Source organism: Momordica charantia (assembly GCF_013281855.1).
Source record: "Momordica charantia cultivar OHB3-1 chromosome 8 unlocalized genomic scaffold, Mcharantia_2.0 BLBB01000008.1, whole genome shotgun sequence".
Classification (NCBI taxonomy): domain Eukaryota; kingdom Viridiplantae; phylum Streptophyta; class Magnoliopsida; order Cucurbitales; family Cucurbitaceae; genus Momordica; species Momordica charantia.
Window position 1 is genome coordinate 21,886,907 of NW_028275166.1, and position 18,810 is coordinate 21,905,716.

Sequence of the window (18,810 nt, forward strand, 5' to 3'; positions counted from 1 at the left end):
ATTGATATATCCAAGTATGGGAGCTGTTGGCTAAAGGCTACCGATGGAGGATTATGATTGCCCTGCGGCAAATATGGGATTTCAAAAACCATTTCAAAGGAAAGCTTCGAACTCGTTTGATGACGTTCATATTTCTTGTTTCCGTTTCTTCATCTTTAATAAAGAAAAATGAATTGCATCACACTAACATTCATAAATTCAAATATGATATAACAACATTTTTTTATTTATGTTTTAGAAGAACAAATTGAAAATGGGAAAAAAAAGAAAGAAGAAACTTATTTGAGTTGTTTTCAAATTTTCTATACAATTTTGATAATGTTCCCAAAAAAGAGAGAAACAAGAAACATATTTAGTAACAAAATGCTTAAATTTCTCAAGAAAATTGAAAATGAGAAACAAAAAACGGAAACGTTATCAAACGGACCCTCCATTGTCATACTGCTCCAAAACATGCATAAACCTAAAGAAAGAGCTTTCTTTGAATGCCTAATGTTATTTCCTTTTGTCCTAAAGAAAGAGCATTACTTTTGGAGTTGCACTGAAATTTTTGCAATCATTGTGTTGTGTCTTCATAGGAGGAACATTGTAATGAAAGCTACTTGATCTGCTTCATTTGCACCACATTTTAAGAGTACAAGTTGCAAAATAATTCATTAGCTTTAAGAGTAAAACCATTGATGCATTCCAATACTTGTAAACATGTTTCATCCCTTTTAAGTTTCTCCAAGGCATTTTGCCTAGAAAGTGCCAGAATACTTAACCAATATCCCCATAGTTCAATCGGTTAGATCATTACTTGCCTCTCTAAAAGTCGAAGATGGAAAAATAAATCTTTTTCCATCAAATAAATTTATTACTCCACCTGAACAAACAATTGTAGATAATATAATATAATATTCACAGAGATATCTACAGTAAGCAGCGAAGAAGACTAGATGGCATCTTGGTGCGAAGTGGGGTCGTTTCCTCTCCTTGAAAAAGGAAAAACGGAACCACTGGTTGACTCAGAATTCTCCAACACCATGTATACGCACAACATGCATAAACCTGTTAATCCAAAGCTCTTATGCATCAATCACGCACAGATTGCTTCCATAAATATGCTAAAACAATCTAATTTCTCCCTAATCTGAACAGAAATAAGCCTCGGCCTACTCCCATTTGAAAAGTTTAAAAAAAGATGGGGAAGTTGCAAACAAATATATATAGGTTTCATCACATTTCTATTTCTTGTTTCCTATTTCTTATTTTGAAAGAAACATAAGCATACATGAAACAAGAAATATAAACGTTACTAAATAAGCCTATAACTACTGAGCGACAAATCAGATGGTGGAGTTAATTACTCTGCTACGATCCATATTCGCATGACAGGTCAAATATGAAGAGCGGAGAAAATTGTCCTATCAAATGGTCATGCATATTTCTTTTCTTGTAGGACAGCAGAGATAGGGGAAACATACCAGTGTAGGCAACTGTAACACCTGAAACCAATCTTCCCAGCACAGAGAGAGCATAAAGGCAAACAACGACCTAGAGAAAGATTTCAATAACTTTAGTTTACAACATCCATCACAATATGAGAAAATGAGTACAGCTATTCCTTTTAAGAAGATGGATTAACTACAGAAGCAATTAATATGTACTGATTAAACCTCACAGTTTATCAATGACAATGGATACAAGTTATATGATATCTAAATTTTATTATTTGATCTAACTGCTAAACAGACAAGAACCTCAGGTATGCAATTTGTATGAATAATATTCTTATTTAATTAATGTGATATGATACGGCATTATGGACCCCATTGGATTATAAGAGGTTTAAAATTCATAGGTAATAAAAAATGTCCATATAAAATTGTCTAGATTCATTAGATGTAATAGTAATGGTATAGGAGCCTACTGTCATAGTCGTACATTTCTCAACCGCGCAGCACCATGATCTAAGCTCGACCATGGCCAGCCTTACGGGAAACTTTAGCCCCAATCCACTTTTCGCGCCCTTTGTGGCTTTGTCGGACCTTAGACGAGATTCTTTCTTCCTCGACTGAGCTTCAATTCGCTTTTTCAACCATTGTAGTTCTTGGCCACTCGGCCGTCCCGCTCCTACGATGAGCCAGGACCTTACCCGGATGAGTTCTGACCTATAATGGGGTCAGAATGAGCTTAAAACGCCAACCGTGTACAACCGGGATATTCCTACCACTTAACTATGTCAAAACTAGCTTATCGGGCCCATCGGACGCCTCTAAGACCATTCCTGCCGAGAAACTAGTCAATAACGGGCTAAACGGCCTTACCGGATACTGCTGGGATGATTCCTACCGAGATCCGAACAAGGAATGACCAAACTTGGCAACCGGGATGAGTCTTGCCGCTTACCGGGCAAAGACTAGCTTTTTCTCACTTACCACATGCCCACAGGTACTGTAGGATGCCACCCCGAGCATCGAGATGTCATCGGACTTCACTGCTCACTTGGACACGCTTATCAAGAACCGACCCATAGACTTGTATTTATGATCGGGACCTTTCGGACATCCATCCATCCAGACGTAATCGAGGCACGATGACTCCCGCGCCCGTACCTTGTCTTTCGAGCATACCGTACTGCATAACGGCCCCTATGTTCAACCTCCAGCCCATGGGACGAGGCGCAATGCCGGCACACCTGTGCCGCACGACACTGTCCTTGAGATTCCCATTCTCGAAGGAAGATGCCCAAAACCCTGGTCTTGCAACGCTCGCCCACACCATGACACACGCATGTGCCATGGGGTAGCTCACTTAGGCCACAGGGCCCAGGGGTGGTGGAGAGCTGACACCATGCCTCCCTCTAAGGTACATTCTAATGCATTCTTGGTCTGGAAGGTGTGTACGTGCAAAGTGGCGAGGAGTCACTCGCCAACGTAGAGCGCACGTCTGAACTCCGATTGGCATGAAACTTGGCGTGCTTGCATATCTCACTAATATGCATCTAACTCTAAAGCCGCTCGTCCAAACTCTCGACGGAACCCCGACTTCTAGGATCATGGCCCAGGGCCCAACTGGCCCCCATTGAGCTTGTCACCAACACCACTGACATCGCCTTCGCCTTGCATTTTGCATACGCTTTCTCTAGGCATTCTTATGCACATCCATGAGGTGTGATAGGTGATGCACTATCCTCCTTGGTCGCATCACGACACTTCTCTCTCGGCCCTCAACATGGTCTGATGGGTGACATATGCATGTCGCCACCACTTGTCCACTATGTGGGCGTCACAGCCTACACTCTATTAGTATGGTTGTAACTAAAAGAAACAAGAAAAAATTTGTTCCAAAATGTCCGAGAACAAGATGGAATTAGGAAGCCGAGGTATCATAACCCAACATCAACCCGAAGTGGTTCGAAAAGACCCCCCAAATAGTAATAATAAAAAAATAAGTTGTAATTAAAAAATAGTATAGATGGCAAAAGAAACAGTGCACTATATTTTTTCATAGATCTAACATTCTGAATAATTATCACTCTAATATGCAAGACTACCATCAATGCAGCAGATAACTAAAAGTAGATGAGTGAAGAATGTAGGTAGGTAAAGCAAAGTCAGTTCTTGGATACACAGGATCAAGATGAAAGGTTACAATTAAGTAGTTGTAGGGCAGTATACAAGTACTTTTCAATTAGGGCATTCCCTGCTTTCTCCGAAGCTGTGGTTCTCTTTTTAAGCTGGAGGAGAAAAATAATCCTACTCCTTTAGCAATAGATTAATTTGGAACAAGGTGCTTTGATTAGAAACGCCTCTGGTGGAGCTTCTTCAATCTCCATTAAACAGTATGTTTGTTATAAGGACAGAGGACTAGATCCAAAAACAGTGTAATGAGTTTGGAGAATGTGAATCATTATGTTGGTATGCTGAAATATCTAATTTTACTGCTGATAGTAAAAAAGGAAGGACTTTTGTCCCTTAAGGGAAAAACAGACGAGGATAGGCCATCTTTTTGGAAATGACATGAAATTGTTAAGGAAAATTCAAAAAAAGGAATGGAAAAAGTTCGTGAAGAAAGGAAGCAGCCAGGTTGTTTTGAAGACGATTTGCAATCTTTTCACAATAGGACAAATAAGGAGCCTTCCTTCAATTTTGAAGAAAGTAAGAGGTTGCCAAAGGAGTTTTGGGTAAGGAAAGGAAACAAATATATTCTGCAGAGATAAATTGAGATTGTACAATTTCAATTACTAGATTGAATTGGCATGATGACTGATTTGCAATTGCTTAAGCTTTAAAGGTGGAGTTTTGAAGATTAAAGGAACAGTAAACTTTCGTTGATAAAAGGTCCCAGAGGATTCTTTTTGTATGAATTTACTGAATCTTACTTCTTAGTGGGCCATTAACCATAAAAAATTCTTTTGTAATTATAGCTTAGTAGCAAATGATTGGAAAGTTGTGACGGTATAGTCCTTAGGAGAGGGTGACCTCCACCCTCTGCTGTTAAGGGTATTTTTTGAATATATTGTTCCAGTATCTTATAAAAAAAAAGGTGGATTTTGATGAGATAGGTAGGCTTAATCCGTGGGCAAATCTTTGCTTAAATGCACGAAAAGGTTGCCAATGGATTTGTTTATGTGAATTGGCACGGTGGAAGGAAGTGGGAATTTTCCAATTCAAGTTTGATAGATGGAACGCCATTAAACATGAGAAACCAGATGTTATTCCTGTTATGGTGGATAGATAATGGCTAAAGTTGAGAGGCATACTTTTGGTGGTTTGCGAAAAACAGATCTTTGAAGCCTTTGGGGGGTTTAATCCAAATTAGAAACTGGATTGCTACTTAGAAGTTTTGAATTTGAGTTAAAAGAAATATAATGATTGGTGTTATGGGTAGTCCTTGTCCACGAAATAGATTGCAATGTGTTGATCCATGGCAAAGACTTGAATTGTGGAAATTCCATGATGCAATTCGATGGGAGAAGAAATTGGAAAATGAATCAGATTCATAAAAAAAATTCAATCTGTAAGGAGGTTGATAAAAAGTCAAAAAGTCAATGCAGATAGGTGGAAAAGTTTAGTTCCAAGACCATTCTTTAATGCTCATAGTTTGGAAAGTACGAATAAATACAAAGAGATGCCAAGGAGTTCTAAAAACTTTAATAAAGAGGTGGGGTAAGGAAGAGAAAACACTGGAGTTTTCAGAAATTGGAATAGTTATTGAGGCTGATGATTCAGGGTCCAAGAGTAAGGAATTAGTGTCATTAATTCGAAGTGTGGAAAAAGGAAAATCATTAAATTTGAGCATGAAAATAAAGGAACTGGAATTTGTTTTATCAGCACATGTTAGGTACTTGGAAAGTCCTCTCCATAAAATTACCAGTTGGCCTAGTAAATAAGGAAAGAGATGTTTATTTCTCTTGAAAAGAATGGTATTTTGCCGGCTGATGGTCAGTTTTCAAACAGAAATAGAAGTCCAGATGGTGGTAATACAATTAGACTAGTAGATGAAGTTCTAGTTTTCTGGAGAAGAAAGGCTAAACGAGGATCTTAGTAAGAGCACCAGTCACTACCTTATTCAGGACTCCCGGAATTTTGACAAGGGAAAACAAGTTTTCAAGGAAGAAAATGGGTGAAAATAAAGTCGTCTCTCAAATATTTGTTTATGGAACTCTTAGTAGTGAGATGAGTGCTATTATTCTGATTTGGATTGGAAAGAACCAAGGGAGGAGCAGAAGTTGATACTTTCAAGATGGATGGAGAGGTAGCTCCCTTATGTGGAAATAAAGAAACTGAGATCACAAGGCCTGAGAATGTTTTTTCTCCTTCAGAATCAATGGAAATTCCTTTTGTTATTAAAAAGGGTTTCCCTTCAGAAGATTCAGAAAAGGCTAGGTGTGTAAAGAAAAAATTTTGGGGACAAGGGTATAGATCTTTTGATGTATTCACCTTCGGGAATGATTTTGGAGAATTAGCGTATCGTTTCAGACAACATAACAATATTCCTTTATATTTAACACTAATATTGGTTGTGGTTGGCTGTCAATTCCAATAGAAATATTTACAGAAAATGACATTGTTGCTAGGAATGGGATTTTGATATGTTTATAGATAAAATTAAAATGACTTTATTGATAATTACATATAAGCTCATTAAGATATCGTATGAAAGTAGGATTTCCACAATTCTCAAATAACCAATCTCTAGTGGAAAGGAAAAAATTATATTTGATTTTGCCTTGTGGGATCAGACTGAGGGATCGGGTCTCTTTGCCTGGTGAACTTTTAGCTTCTGTAAGCTTCTTTTCATCCTAAAGATCCTCGTTGGGCTTCTATGTTTGCTCCTCCTTTTGGTTTTCTTTTTTCCGTTGGAGCTATTTGGAAAATTTTAAGGGCTTACTTCCCTACCAAGGATGAGATTTATGATATTTTTTTTATGTAATGATTGTGATAGGCTTTTGGAGATGTTTCTATGACTTTTTAGGATCTTTGTTGGACTGTTTTTCTTCTCTTTAATTGAGAATTCTTGCATCTTTATTTGTAATTTTTAGTTTTGGGCTGTGAAGTAGCCTAGGTTTTCTACGAGCTGTTTTTATTTCTTATCTCCGAATAAGAGTTCCGCACTTATCCATGAAAAGTATTGATTGCTTAACAAAAAGTTATTTGATCTAACCACGGGAGGTGAAACCTCTAATGTTTCTTTGATACTTTCTAAGTGAACTGCATTCAAAGCCAAACAGAGACGAACTCTAGTACTTTGAGATGCTTGACACTCCACAAATTAGAGCAACCATGGGATTGTAGAAAGAACTGCTAATATGCAATTTCAGATACTTCTTCTACGCAAGTTCATACAATAACTTAGAATTGACTAAAAGAAAGCTAGTTATTACTTGTGAAAACAGTGTAGAAGTGCAGCAATGTACAAACTATTAATTATAATCTAAGAGCAATACCTTGAGAAAAAGCCTCTTGTCATGCCCCGTTGCTGCCACCCTAAGAACAGACTCAGCAGCACCAATGGTATTGGCTAACCAAGCAACCAAACCATTAGCAGTATCCTGCGATATTTGCCACTCAAGCGGATCCACCGGTACCCTGCAGCGAATTGTTCAAAATTTGGCTCACAGATTACAATAGAAGATGATTGCGACGACAAGAATATGCACACAGATGAAGGATTTAAGTTCAGCAACACTACTTTGAAGCAATCAATAAAAAAATGAAAAAAACCCAAGAAGAACAGCTTACGAGATGTTCATATGGCGGAAGAGAAGGCCGAGAATGGCGAGGGAGCAGAGGAGAACGATGAAAACGTCGGCAACGAGGGAGAGGAGGCTGGAGTTTCGAAAGGCGCAGTGGTAATATACCAAAGAACCGCAAATGAGAGCAACCATGGGTTTCCCAAGTTGTGTGGTGCTGTGAATGGTGCGATTCGCCATTTCTGATTCGCTCCTCCGCCCTATTTGACTCATCATCGCAATTCGCAAACCCTCTGCCAAACCACCATTCGTCAAAATTACAGAGAACCTTTTTGTTTTGTTTTAATACATTATTTAATAAACAATTGAATGACGTGATGTGCATGTGATTTTACAATTTCACCCCTCAAATTGAAACATGCCAATGCCTTCATTGGTTTCCAAGGGTACATTGGGTCATGGTCTCTCCATGGTGCCTTCCTGTTTGACTCTCGCTTGTCGTAGGATTGGGCGAGTTGTTCGGATGACCGATGCAGTACAAGTAGATATTGTACATATTTGAGTCATAATTTGTGGTCCTCCTCCGAACAAAAAATGATGTCTTATTCTAGTGTTGATAATTGGAATATCAAAGCCTAGTACCGTTGCTTTCGAAATAGTTTAAGTAATGTTAGTTCTTAAGGAGTTTGGATTTTCTCGATCAAACGATGGTGATTGGTCGATTTGGGATAAGTCGATCAACTATCAGCTTTGCACGATCAGTAAGCTAATGTAAAAGTTGTTTTGAAAAATTTTAAAGTTGAAATCGTGAAAATGATACTTCTAATCTATAGGGGTGTAATTGAAACTTAAGGTATGGTGACATAATTGAAATCACCTATATCTATATGTCCACGTGTACCTCTATTTTGACAATTTATCACCCAACTCACTTGCTACGTCACTTTTTTTTTTTTCTAACGAAAAAGTTGATAGAAGAGTATAGTATTTTATAAGACAACTTTAAGATAGAATTGAAACTTTTAAAAAAATGGAGGCATAAACTTACCAAAAAATCAAGGGTATACTTTGCATTTAACCTGGATTTTATGTACAAATAAATCTTAAATTATAAACCCGGAATATGAAAAGGAAAATCAACTTTGGAAAATCTAATGGATTATATATACAAATATGAAAAAAAAAAATTCATAAACCTTAAACTCTAAACCTTAAATATTGAATCTAAATTTTGAACTTTAAATATGTTAACAAACCAAAAATGTTAAATATTATATGGCAAATTACCTTTTTGATCTCTAAGGTGACAAAATTCAATTGTATGTCTACGACGTATCGGTTAATTTTACTAAATGTCTTTTAAAAGTAGAATGATTTATTAGATAAAATTTATGTAGTTAATGGGACTAAGATGATATTTTAACCCTTTTTGAACGAATAATAAAAACAAATCAAATGAAAAGTTTCTAAGTTCTAAATTATTCGTGTTAAAAAAAAAAAAAAAGCTTGAATAGAAAATTGTCTGCCTCTCTCAAGCTTAATTCTCTATCGCCAGCAACGCACAACCCCTCTACCTTATGTCTCTCTCTCAATCTTGCCAACTATTGTATTTCTTTTAATTTCAGCAGCTCTGTCTCAACCGTGGGTGGAATTTCTTTCGATTCTTGTCATCTTGGTAATTTTCGGCTCATTTATCTTTCATGCTTCTTTTTAATTAAAAGTCAGATGGATCGCTGTTCATAAAACCAATTTTTTTAATCTTTATAACCTCCAGAACATCTCGTACCCTCTCCTATCTTTGCCCCTCTTAATGAATGATTTGTGTCATGGATTTGGTCCTGCACGAAGGAAAATAAACAAATATGGCTCACACCACAAGAAATTTTATTAACCTTCGAGGGAGGATTTTGAGGACCCTCTTGTTTATTTGGACAATTGTTTCTGAAGCTCGTGTTGGGATAATGGAGCCAAAACAAGAAACTCACACCATAATTGAGTAGTTGTGGGGTATCCCGTGAGTTTAGTGAGCGTTTTTCATTCATGTACCTCTAAGTATAGTGTGTTATAATACTTAAAAGTTAGAGGGTTTTTGTTGGAACCTCTAGAGGGTAAATATTTGAGAGAGATATTTCAATGTTTTGTATCCAATCTTTGATTATAATGGAACCTGCATCTGAGTGGAAGATTGAATATACTCATAAACTGTTGTGGTGAACTAGTATAAATCTATTGCGTCGTTTATTACTTTCCCTATATTTCTCTTTGTTTTACGATTGGCTTAGATAACTGGATAGAACTGTGAAATGAGAAATTATTTGGAGCATCTAATTTCCCAACAAGTGGTATCAGAGCAGAAGGTTGAAGTTTCATGAGATCCAGTCATAAGTCACATTGAGGCAGTGTTGAGATTTGATGGGGAGAATTTTTGGTTTTGGAAGATGCAAGTGACAGGTCTTCTTACATCCAATAAGATTCATAAAATGCTAAAAGAACAACCAGCCACTGGGATATTAGATAAATAGTGGACAGAGATGGATGAGCAAGCAGTATCAATCATCAGGTTGTGCTTATCGATGAATGTGGCGAGCCTCGTGGCGAGTCAGAAAACAACAATGGGACTGATTAAGGCTTTGACTAACAGGTATGAAAAATCTTCTACCAACAGCAAGGTGATGAGCAAGCAGTAGCAATCATCAGGTTGTGCTTATCGATGAATGTGGCAAGCTTCATGGCGAGTCAGAAAACAATAATGGGACTGATGAAGGCTTTGACTAACAGGTATGAAAAACCTTCTGCCAACAGTAAGGTGTATCTCATTACGAGATACTTCAAAATCCATATGGAGGAAGGTACCTCAGTGAACTCCTATATAAATGAGGTCACTGATCTGATGAATAAGTTAGAGTCAATGCAAATCACTTTTTCAGGTGAGGTGAAGACTGTAAAATTGATGTCTTCTTTGCCTAATAGTTGGGAGACGATGAAGACGGTGATGTCGAATTCATTGGGGGATAAGAGTCAAAAAAATTTCAGATATCTGTAATGCTGTAATTGTCGAGGAGGTTAACAAAAAAAGGGAGTGAGAAGAATTCTGTATCCACTTCTGAAGAGGAGAATAGTTGGGAATCACCATTAGTGGCTCAGAGTAAGAGAAAAGGGAAGATGAGTTACAATGGAAAGCAGCAATATAACAACCAGAGAAGTGGGAGTAGTAGTGGAGATGTACATGGAATGTTTTTACTGCCACAAGAAGGGACACATTAAGAGGTTTTGTAGGAAACTTAAGGATGATCAACAGAAGGGTGATTCTTCTAATATTTCAGAATAAGTAGAAGAGTTTCTAGCCTATGTTAAGAGCGACTCGGTAGAGCAAACCATCAGAGTGGGTTGTGGATACTACAGCATCAGCACGTGTATCTTCAAACAGAAAGTAGTTCACATCTTTTACTAGCCAACACAGCGAGGTAAGAATGGGAAATGAGAGTGCCTCCAAGGTTAGAGAAATTGGGGATGTCTGTTTGAAGACTAATGGGGGAAAAGAGTTGGTGTTGCGAGGTGTCAAGTATGTTCCAAGCTTCAGAAACAATTTGTTGTATGCTGGAAAACTGGACGACAATGGTTCAAGAGTAAGTTCGCAGAGGGTAGTTGGAAACTTCTGAGGGGATCCGAGGTAGTGGCAGTGGGCCACAAGGAAGCTTCACTTTATGTGTCAAGATTTGAGATTGTCAGGGGATCTGAGAGACAAAGGATGCACATGGCTGCAGATGGTTCAGGGCGAGACTTTGAAAGAATCTGTAGCAATGACAACCAGTATAAAAGATAGAATTCTGCCATTAGTTCAAGTATAATAGTTGGGAAGTAAAGGAAAGAGAAAGGAGAACAGCTCAGTGAGTTGTTCAACAGGTTGTCAATTTCGAGCCCCAGTTGTTAGACGGTTTGCCAAGCTGATGAAGTCGCGTAGGCGAAGGAGTGCATCAAGGGGGGAGACTATAGTGGGTATTGAAGTCAAGGGCGAAGTCTCTAATGTGGCAACAGACTTGAATAGGAATGTCAAGTCATCACAATGAAAATCTTTCTTCAGGAGTCGTTGGGCGCGAGTGAAGAAGGAAGCATGAGGGACCACTTAGATCGAGTGTGACAACGTGGCTGTGTCTCTAGCATATGGGAGACAATACCACGTAGGATTCTCAGTCTCGAGGCAATCTCAGACGGAGCTTGGGTAGGGTCGAGCATATGAGAGTCAATTACTGTTGGTAGAATTGAGCCTTGGCGGGGTTGCCAAGATGATGGGACACTATCGGTATAGAGGGAGGCAAGATCGATGTTTTGTCTCCAAATGGGAGATTTTTGGGATAATTAAGCCAAAATAGGAAACTCATGTCCTATGAAGAAGAAGATTTTCAACGCTACTAACGATTCCTACAACGAGTAGGATGTTGTTTTCTTATCAGGATTATAATATTGTTTTTTTCTATAAGGATTAGAATATTTGGCTTCCTATAAAGAGGGCCATTTTGTTAAGGTTTTATTTGTACAGAACCCAAAATAAAAGAGAATTGAGTGGTTGTGGGCAGTGTGTGAAAAGGAGTCTGTATCCCGTGGGTTTAGTGAGCGTTTTTCATTCCTGTACCTAAGTATAGTGTATTATAATACTTAGAAGCTAGATGGTTTTTGTTGGGACCTCTAGAGGTTGAATATCTGGGTAGATATTTGAATGTTTTGTATCCAATCTCTGATTATAGTGGAACCTGCATCTGAACGGAAGACTGGACGTAACCCATAAATCTGTTGTGTTGTTTATTACTTTTCCTATATTTCTCTTTGTTTTGCGATTAGTTTAGATAACTAGATAGAACTGTGGAAGGGAAAATTATTTGGAGCATCTAATTTCTCAACAGCCCGAAACTATGGTGTGCTTTTGATAAGTTTGTTCCCCTCGGTCGTGTAATCAAGAATCAAAAGAATATTGACTTTCTCCTAAGCTGCAACCTCTGAGCTATATGACATGGCAAAAGAAAATGATCCTTTACTATCATAGACAACAAAGGTAGTTTCTTAACTTTCAAAGCAATTATGGCGTTATATTCACCATCCGTCTTTACTGTGGCTAAAACCATTAAAGGGATTTATGCTCCTGGAATGGATCTTCTTCATGCAGAAACTGACTCTTGCTTTTCTTATTTTTGGCAAGGTTTGGTTTGGTGCCACAAGCTTCTGTTAATCGGCTGAGGAAGGTGGTGGGAGATGGTTCATCTCTATTGACTTTTATGAGGATGCTTGGATCCCGAGAGAATCCACTTTCCGCCCAATCTTTGTCAATCAGAATCCGAGTTCTAAGAAGTGGGTTTCGGATTTTATTACTCCAACAAGGCAGTGAGATGTGTTAAAGCTTCAGGAAGAAGTGAGTATGTCATCTTACCAAGTAATGTAACTATACTATCAAGCATGGATATAAATTAGCTATTAGATCTAAGCTCTGTGCCCAAGCAAGTCATCAGCTCACAGAGGCATGGTGGAGTAAATTCTGGAAATTCAGGTGAAGGGATCGAATCCGACCACTCCAATGCCGCCAAAAAGTCTTCCCTACTATTCCCCTTGGCAAGGATCGGTTTGTGGGAACACCGTCTTTTAAATGTGAGAGAATTTGGATTTCAAGAGAGAGCCTTTAAGAGAAGATGTTCAACTCCACCAAAATGCAACTAAGGAGACGAGTGAGAGAGATATTCGAATTCACAATCTCTTAGTTTGAGGTATATGTCAAATTACCACTAAGCTATGCTTGTTTTGGCCAAGGAAGTGGGTTGTTAATTAAATTAATTAAAATTAATTTAATTTATATTTAATTAATTAATCAATTAATTATAAAACTAACTAATTAAGAATAATTAAATATCATATATTCTTCTAAAAAAAGATCATATATTTAATTAAAGCTTTATTTGAATCATATTCAACTGTATATCTCTCTCATAATCTATAGTTTTAAATATGAATCTTATTCACATTAATTTTAACCTATAGTTTTAATATGAATCCAATTCATATTAATTATTATTTGAATCTTATTCGAATATAACTCTTATAATATATATTTTAATTATGAATGATCTTATTCGAATATAACTCTTATAATTTATATTTTAATTATGAATATCATTCATAATTAACTTTATATTATAATATATCTATATACATCATATTAATTGTATCTTATACCATTAACCTACATTCCCTTAAATAAATTGTATGTCTCAAATTCTTTACGAAAATTTTATCATTGTTTTACCCGTTGTGAGCTAGTGGGGGACCTAATGGACCTACATATTATAAGCTCCAACGATATGATATTAAACGATTTAAACTCATATTAATCAACATTTGTTAATTGTTGGTCACTCCACTGAAAACTCACAATTGCACCCTTATTGATAGCAAGTCAATCTTTCATGAGTGTTCGTAATAGATTTTGGGGATGGATTTGCATAGAGATGGATAGTTTGATACATTTAAAATTTCTCTTTCATTTTTTTAGCCATCTTTATTTTTAATATATATTTTTATTGGTCGAAGCATTGTTTTGTAATTTTTATTGCATGTTGTTGTGTTTAGTATGACATTTATTATGTTCATTAATTTTTTTTTTAAATCAGGAAGTATGAGCACGACAATAAGAATAAAATAAATTAAAAATATGAGGAGAAGTTGGTTAATGGTTTAAGTTTGGTTAGTTAATAAATATATTGATTATTTTTCGTTTAGATTAAAAATATATATTTGAATAGAAATATTTATAAACCGTTTTTTAGTTTTTTTTATTTCATTTAAAGTTGTAATTTATTAAGTTATTGGATTAAATGATTATTTTTATATGTGACATTACTTTTTGTATTAAAATATTATATTATTATTAATATAATAATATTATACAAAATTACAAGGGCATAATAGTTATGTTGTATTGTATATAGTTATGTTGTATTGTATACTTGTTTTCAATTGTTATGAACATCCCCACAAAAAATTTTAATTTCAATAATTTATAATCAATTTGGTTCTCAACATTATCAGGAATTCTTAATCATTTTCATTATTTAAAATCTTGAAATTTGAAATTATTTCCTACCAATTTCAAACGAAACATTAGTGATTTTTTTTAAAAAAAAATTTGCCTATCTATAGGTTTGGATGTACATGAAACTTAAGAGCCCGTTTGATAACCGTTTCGTTTTTTGTTTTTGGTTTCTAAAAAACAACATTGTTTGATAACTAATTTAATTTTCTGTTTTTTGTTTTTCAAAAATCATTTTGAAATTCTAGGTAAAATTCAAAAATAAAAAAAAAGTAATTTTCAAAAACAGGTATTTGTTTTCAAAATCTGATTTTTTTCTTTTACTAAACTTTTTTTTCTTTATTATTTATCTCTAAAAAATTTATTTCTCACTCTAATTTTTTTTTATTTATAAATTTCTCTCTACAAACTTTATTTTTCTCTCTCTAAAATTTTCATATTTTTTATATTTATTATTATTTGTCTCTCTCCAAATTTTTCTGTATTTTTGTTTTTTTTTTCTAACAACCAATTTCGTTTATCTTTGTAAAAATTTAATATTTTTCCTAATTTTTTCTCTAAAATTTCGTCTTTTACAACTTTCTTTTCTCTTCGTAATCTATTTTTTCTTTTGAAAATTATATTTTATTTTCTTGTTCAATTTTCTTTCATTGTAACTTTTATTTATCTTTGTATTTATTTATTTTCTCTAAAAATTATATTTTGAATCTTGTTTTTATCTTGAAATTTGTTTCCACTATAATTTTTCTCTCGTTTTTTAGTTTCTCTTTTTTCTTTTAACATATCTTTCCTCTCGACTTTATTTTTGTTCTCTACAATTTTTCTCTTTTTGTCTTTTAAGTTCTCTTTCACTATTTTTTTTCTAAATCTTTTTATTTATCTCTTTAAAATTTATCTTTCAAAAGTTTATTTACATCTCTTGTATTTTCATGTCTCTACATTAGGGAGAAGATAAAAATTTCCGTAGGATCGGGTCCCAAAAATAGGAAATGCATGTCCCGACCCCGTCCTCGTCCCCGATTCCATTTTTTAAATAATTAATATATATTTATTACACTTTTTTATACTTAATTATAAAAATAATAAAAAACAATTACAAAACCAATAATTTTTCTCGAGAACATCTATTGGACCCAAGAACGAGGTGGAGACGGAGACTAAAAATTTTGACAAGTACGAGAATGGGAGAGCATCCTCACTCGCACCATACCATTGTCATCTCTACTCTACATAAAATTTTCTCTCTCTAATATGTATTTTCAATTTTCTAACTTTTTAAAAACAAAAAACTAAAAATTGTTACCAAACATGTCTTGGTTTTCTGTTTTTTTTATAAAAAAAATTGTTATCAAACATATATGGAAACAAAAAGCCAAAAACCAAAAACAAGAAAAATAAAAAACTAAAATGGTTATCAAACGGGTCATAAATAAATACTTTTTACAGAGGTTTTTATAATCATAAAAAAACATTTTAACAAAAAATTTGGCCTACTCTCGTTATAATTTTTGTGGTTGATATAAGAACTATTCATAAATTCCAAAGGAAAAAAAACTTGAATAGCTTTAGAAATAATGTTTTAATTTGTCACTAGATTATACACTTCAATAAATGCTTGATAAACCAAATCATATGATTTATCTTTTTAATTGTTGAGACAAAGAGCACTTGGATTTAAAAAAAAAACTTTCATTTTTGTACAAGATCTTGAGTTTTTCATCTTCAATGCATATTTTGATTTTTAGGGAAAAAAAAAAGAAAAGAAAAGGAAAAAAAAACTTATGTCATCTCTAATTGTAGCTTTCTATTTGTGTTATTATAATTGTTTTTTCCCATTTCATTTCACAATTTCTTCATCCACAAGTCCACCAATAATAATTAGAGATCCTTTAAAAAAATAATAATGGGAGAAATTTCACTCTATACCATTAATTTAACATGTATTAATACCACAACTTTTTATTTTAAAACATAGCATAAGTACACTTTTCTTAACATAATTTACATTACAATTTGAGTTTGGATCATTTGTTTTAAATTATACAATTTTTGTAAAATCTTAAACTTCCTACCATACTTAAAAAAATACATATTTATTTTATCTCCTCATTTTACCATTTAATTTTAGTTATTTTCTCTGTTATTCGAGGATAATTTCGTCATTCATCCATCTCTCTCCCTATCTCTTCAAATCCTCGAAATTCCACCAATTCTATCTCCCCACCCCACTCTCTCTTCAAATTTCCTAAAATTCCACTCTCTCCTCCCTTCCATGCCATCCTTTTTACCCTCTCTTTGACGTCAAGAAAGTTGAAGAGGTGATTTTAAATTTCGTTATTTGAAATTCGAGAAATGATGTTTGAACGAGAATGATTTAAAACGAATTAAATTAGATTTCTTTGTTTGGATGTTCACCGGAAATGAAAAGAAAATAAAAATTTTACTGAATTGAGTTTTTAGTCTAAATTTATTAATTAGAAATTAAAATATGACGAGATTAAATAGGTAATTTATTTCAAAATTATATGAAATCCTGCAAAATCTGACAATTTTGATCTGGAAATTTTTTTAAGTAAAAATAAGATTTGAAATTCGCCAAAGATTTCAAATCATTCAAAATCATGTGGTACCAAACCATGGAATTCATTTGAAATCCTTCTGATTTTGAATTATTTTCATTTTTTTTACAGCTTCTCTCCCTCCTACAAATTCTACTTTTCTCGAGTAATTTTCTCACATCTTAAAAAACTTCATTTATCTTTCTTAATTCTTTCTTTATTTTTTTTTCTCGTTCACTTTTAGACTTTTTTTTCCTCCATTCATCTAAATTTCTTACTCAAATTATTATTTATTTAAGTTTATTTGAAATTTTTAAAGGTGGGAGAGATAGTAATTAGAAAAAAGAGATAAAATTAGAGGAATGGAGAGATAAATAAGTATTTTAACGGTAATAATAATAAAAATTATAAATTTCACGTGCATACTTATTGCCTCCTCTCAATTACTTCGATAACAACTTTATTATTCAATTCTCTCTCAAATTTGTCCGTCATTGACGTTACCGGCCCAATCAACATCAACAAAACCACTCATCCATTCCTCTCCAACTACTCATCTTCCCGGCTCCCCACGCCACTCTCTTAATTTCTATCTTTTTTTTTCTCGTTATGTTTTTAAATATTTTATTTCCATCTCTACAGATTCTATTTTCTCGAATAATTTTCTCTCTAAAAAACTTCATTTATCTCACTTTTAACCATGTAACCTATGTTGATATGTAGGAATTTTAAAATTAGAATGAATTTGAAATAATTTATACTGTTTGGATGAAAGGTAAAATTTAAAATTTAAAATCATATGTGATCTCAAATTACTCGGATTTTTTGGGATTTTAGTTTTAAAATTTTATGATACCAAATTTAACACTATGTAGAGAAAATTGAGAAACATCTCGACAACTTGTAACAACCCTTACAATATATCATCACTCACCAAATAGTATTACATCACTACTCACCCATCTTCAAATATTTGAAATGCATCCCTCATCAAATTTTATTAGAATTTTTTAGTTTGGACATAGGCCAATTTAGTATGTAAATTTATTTTTAGATTCAAAACCGTTCATCTTTAATTATTTCTTATTTTGGATGGAGATATTTCTAACGGTTTTTTTTTCCAATAAATATGATTTTGTCAAGTTTTAATTTATTATGTTGGTTTGATTTGATGAAAAGATTTACTTTCTTTCATGATTATATATAATTATATCAAAACATAATAATAATAATATTATTAAATTATTATATCTGGTAAAATTAGAAAGACATAATAGTAAAATATTATACTTTTGATCCAAACAATTTTTTTTAATAATTTCAATTATTTGAAATCAATTTAGTTCCAAATGAAATTTGAAATTTGAAATCATTTACATGGTTTAAATGTAACGAAAAATGACAATGAGCAATAGAAAGGAAGCAAGATAAATGTTTAAAGGAAGAATTTGATTCATAAATGAGAACTAGTTACACATATTCATAGTGAACTAATAAAAATGAACACTAAACCACTACCTTGAATTTCTCTCCAATCAACATCATCATGCCACTAAACCATTATGCCCAAACTTTCTCCTCAAGTTTACATCCACTCACCACTACTTCTAATAGGTATGAAAGTAACTATCCACTACTCACTAACTCCTAAAATCTATCAAGCACTAACATGATAATTAAATAAATTTGCACTAATTTTTAACACTCCCCCTTAGTGCAATTGTACGATCAACAACACCAAGTGAACTTCTAAGTTCTTCAAACTTGGGTTTGCTAAGCGCCTTAGTAAATATGTTCGTAACTTGCTCCTTCAAATGTATCTTTTGCAGTTGAATATCTTGTGTCAGAACTTTCTCTCGAATAAAGTGAAAATGTGTTTCAATATGCTTTGTACGAGCATGAAACATGGGATTGCCTGCAAGCTTGATTGCACTTTCATTGTCACAAAAAATGAACACTGGATAGTACAAAATAAATAATATTTCTCCCATAAAGTCTTTTCA

General features: G+C 34.0%; 1 protein-coding gene across 1 annotated transcript; it reads right to left on the bottom strand.

The window, feature by feature from the left end:
* Positions 1-661: 661 nt before the first annotated feature.
* On the bottom strand, positions 662-7,511 carry LOC111018504 (reticulon-like protein B22). Its single transcript, XM_022294612.2, has 4 exons — positions 7,230-7,511; positions 6,935-7,076; positions 1,467-1,536; positions 662-1,050 (listed from the first exon to the last, which is right to left on the bottom strand). Exons 1-4 carry the CDS (start codon positions 7,454-7,456, stop codon positions 935-937), a joined length of 555 nt encoding a protein of 184 aa, XP_022150304.1. The 5' UTR covers positions 7,457-7,511; the 3' UTR covers positions 662-934.
* Between the last annotated feature and the right edge of the window lie 11,299 nt (positions 7,512-18,810).

Coding starts and splice junctions, on each gene's coding strand:
- LOC111018504 (XM_022294612.2), bottom strand. CDS start 7,456: ATGATGAGTCAAATAGGGCGGAGGAGCGAATCAGAAATGGCGAATCGC. Junction 7,077..7,229: donor TTCCGCCATATGAACATCTC/GTAAGCTGTTCT, acceptor AATTCGCTGCAG/GGTACCGGTGGATCCGCTTG. Junction 1,537..6,934: donor ACAAGAGGCTTTTTCTCAAG/GTATTGCTCTTA, acceptor ATCTTTCTCTAG/GTCGTTGTTTGCCTTTATGC.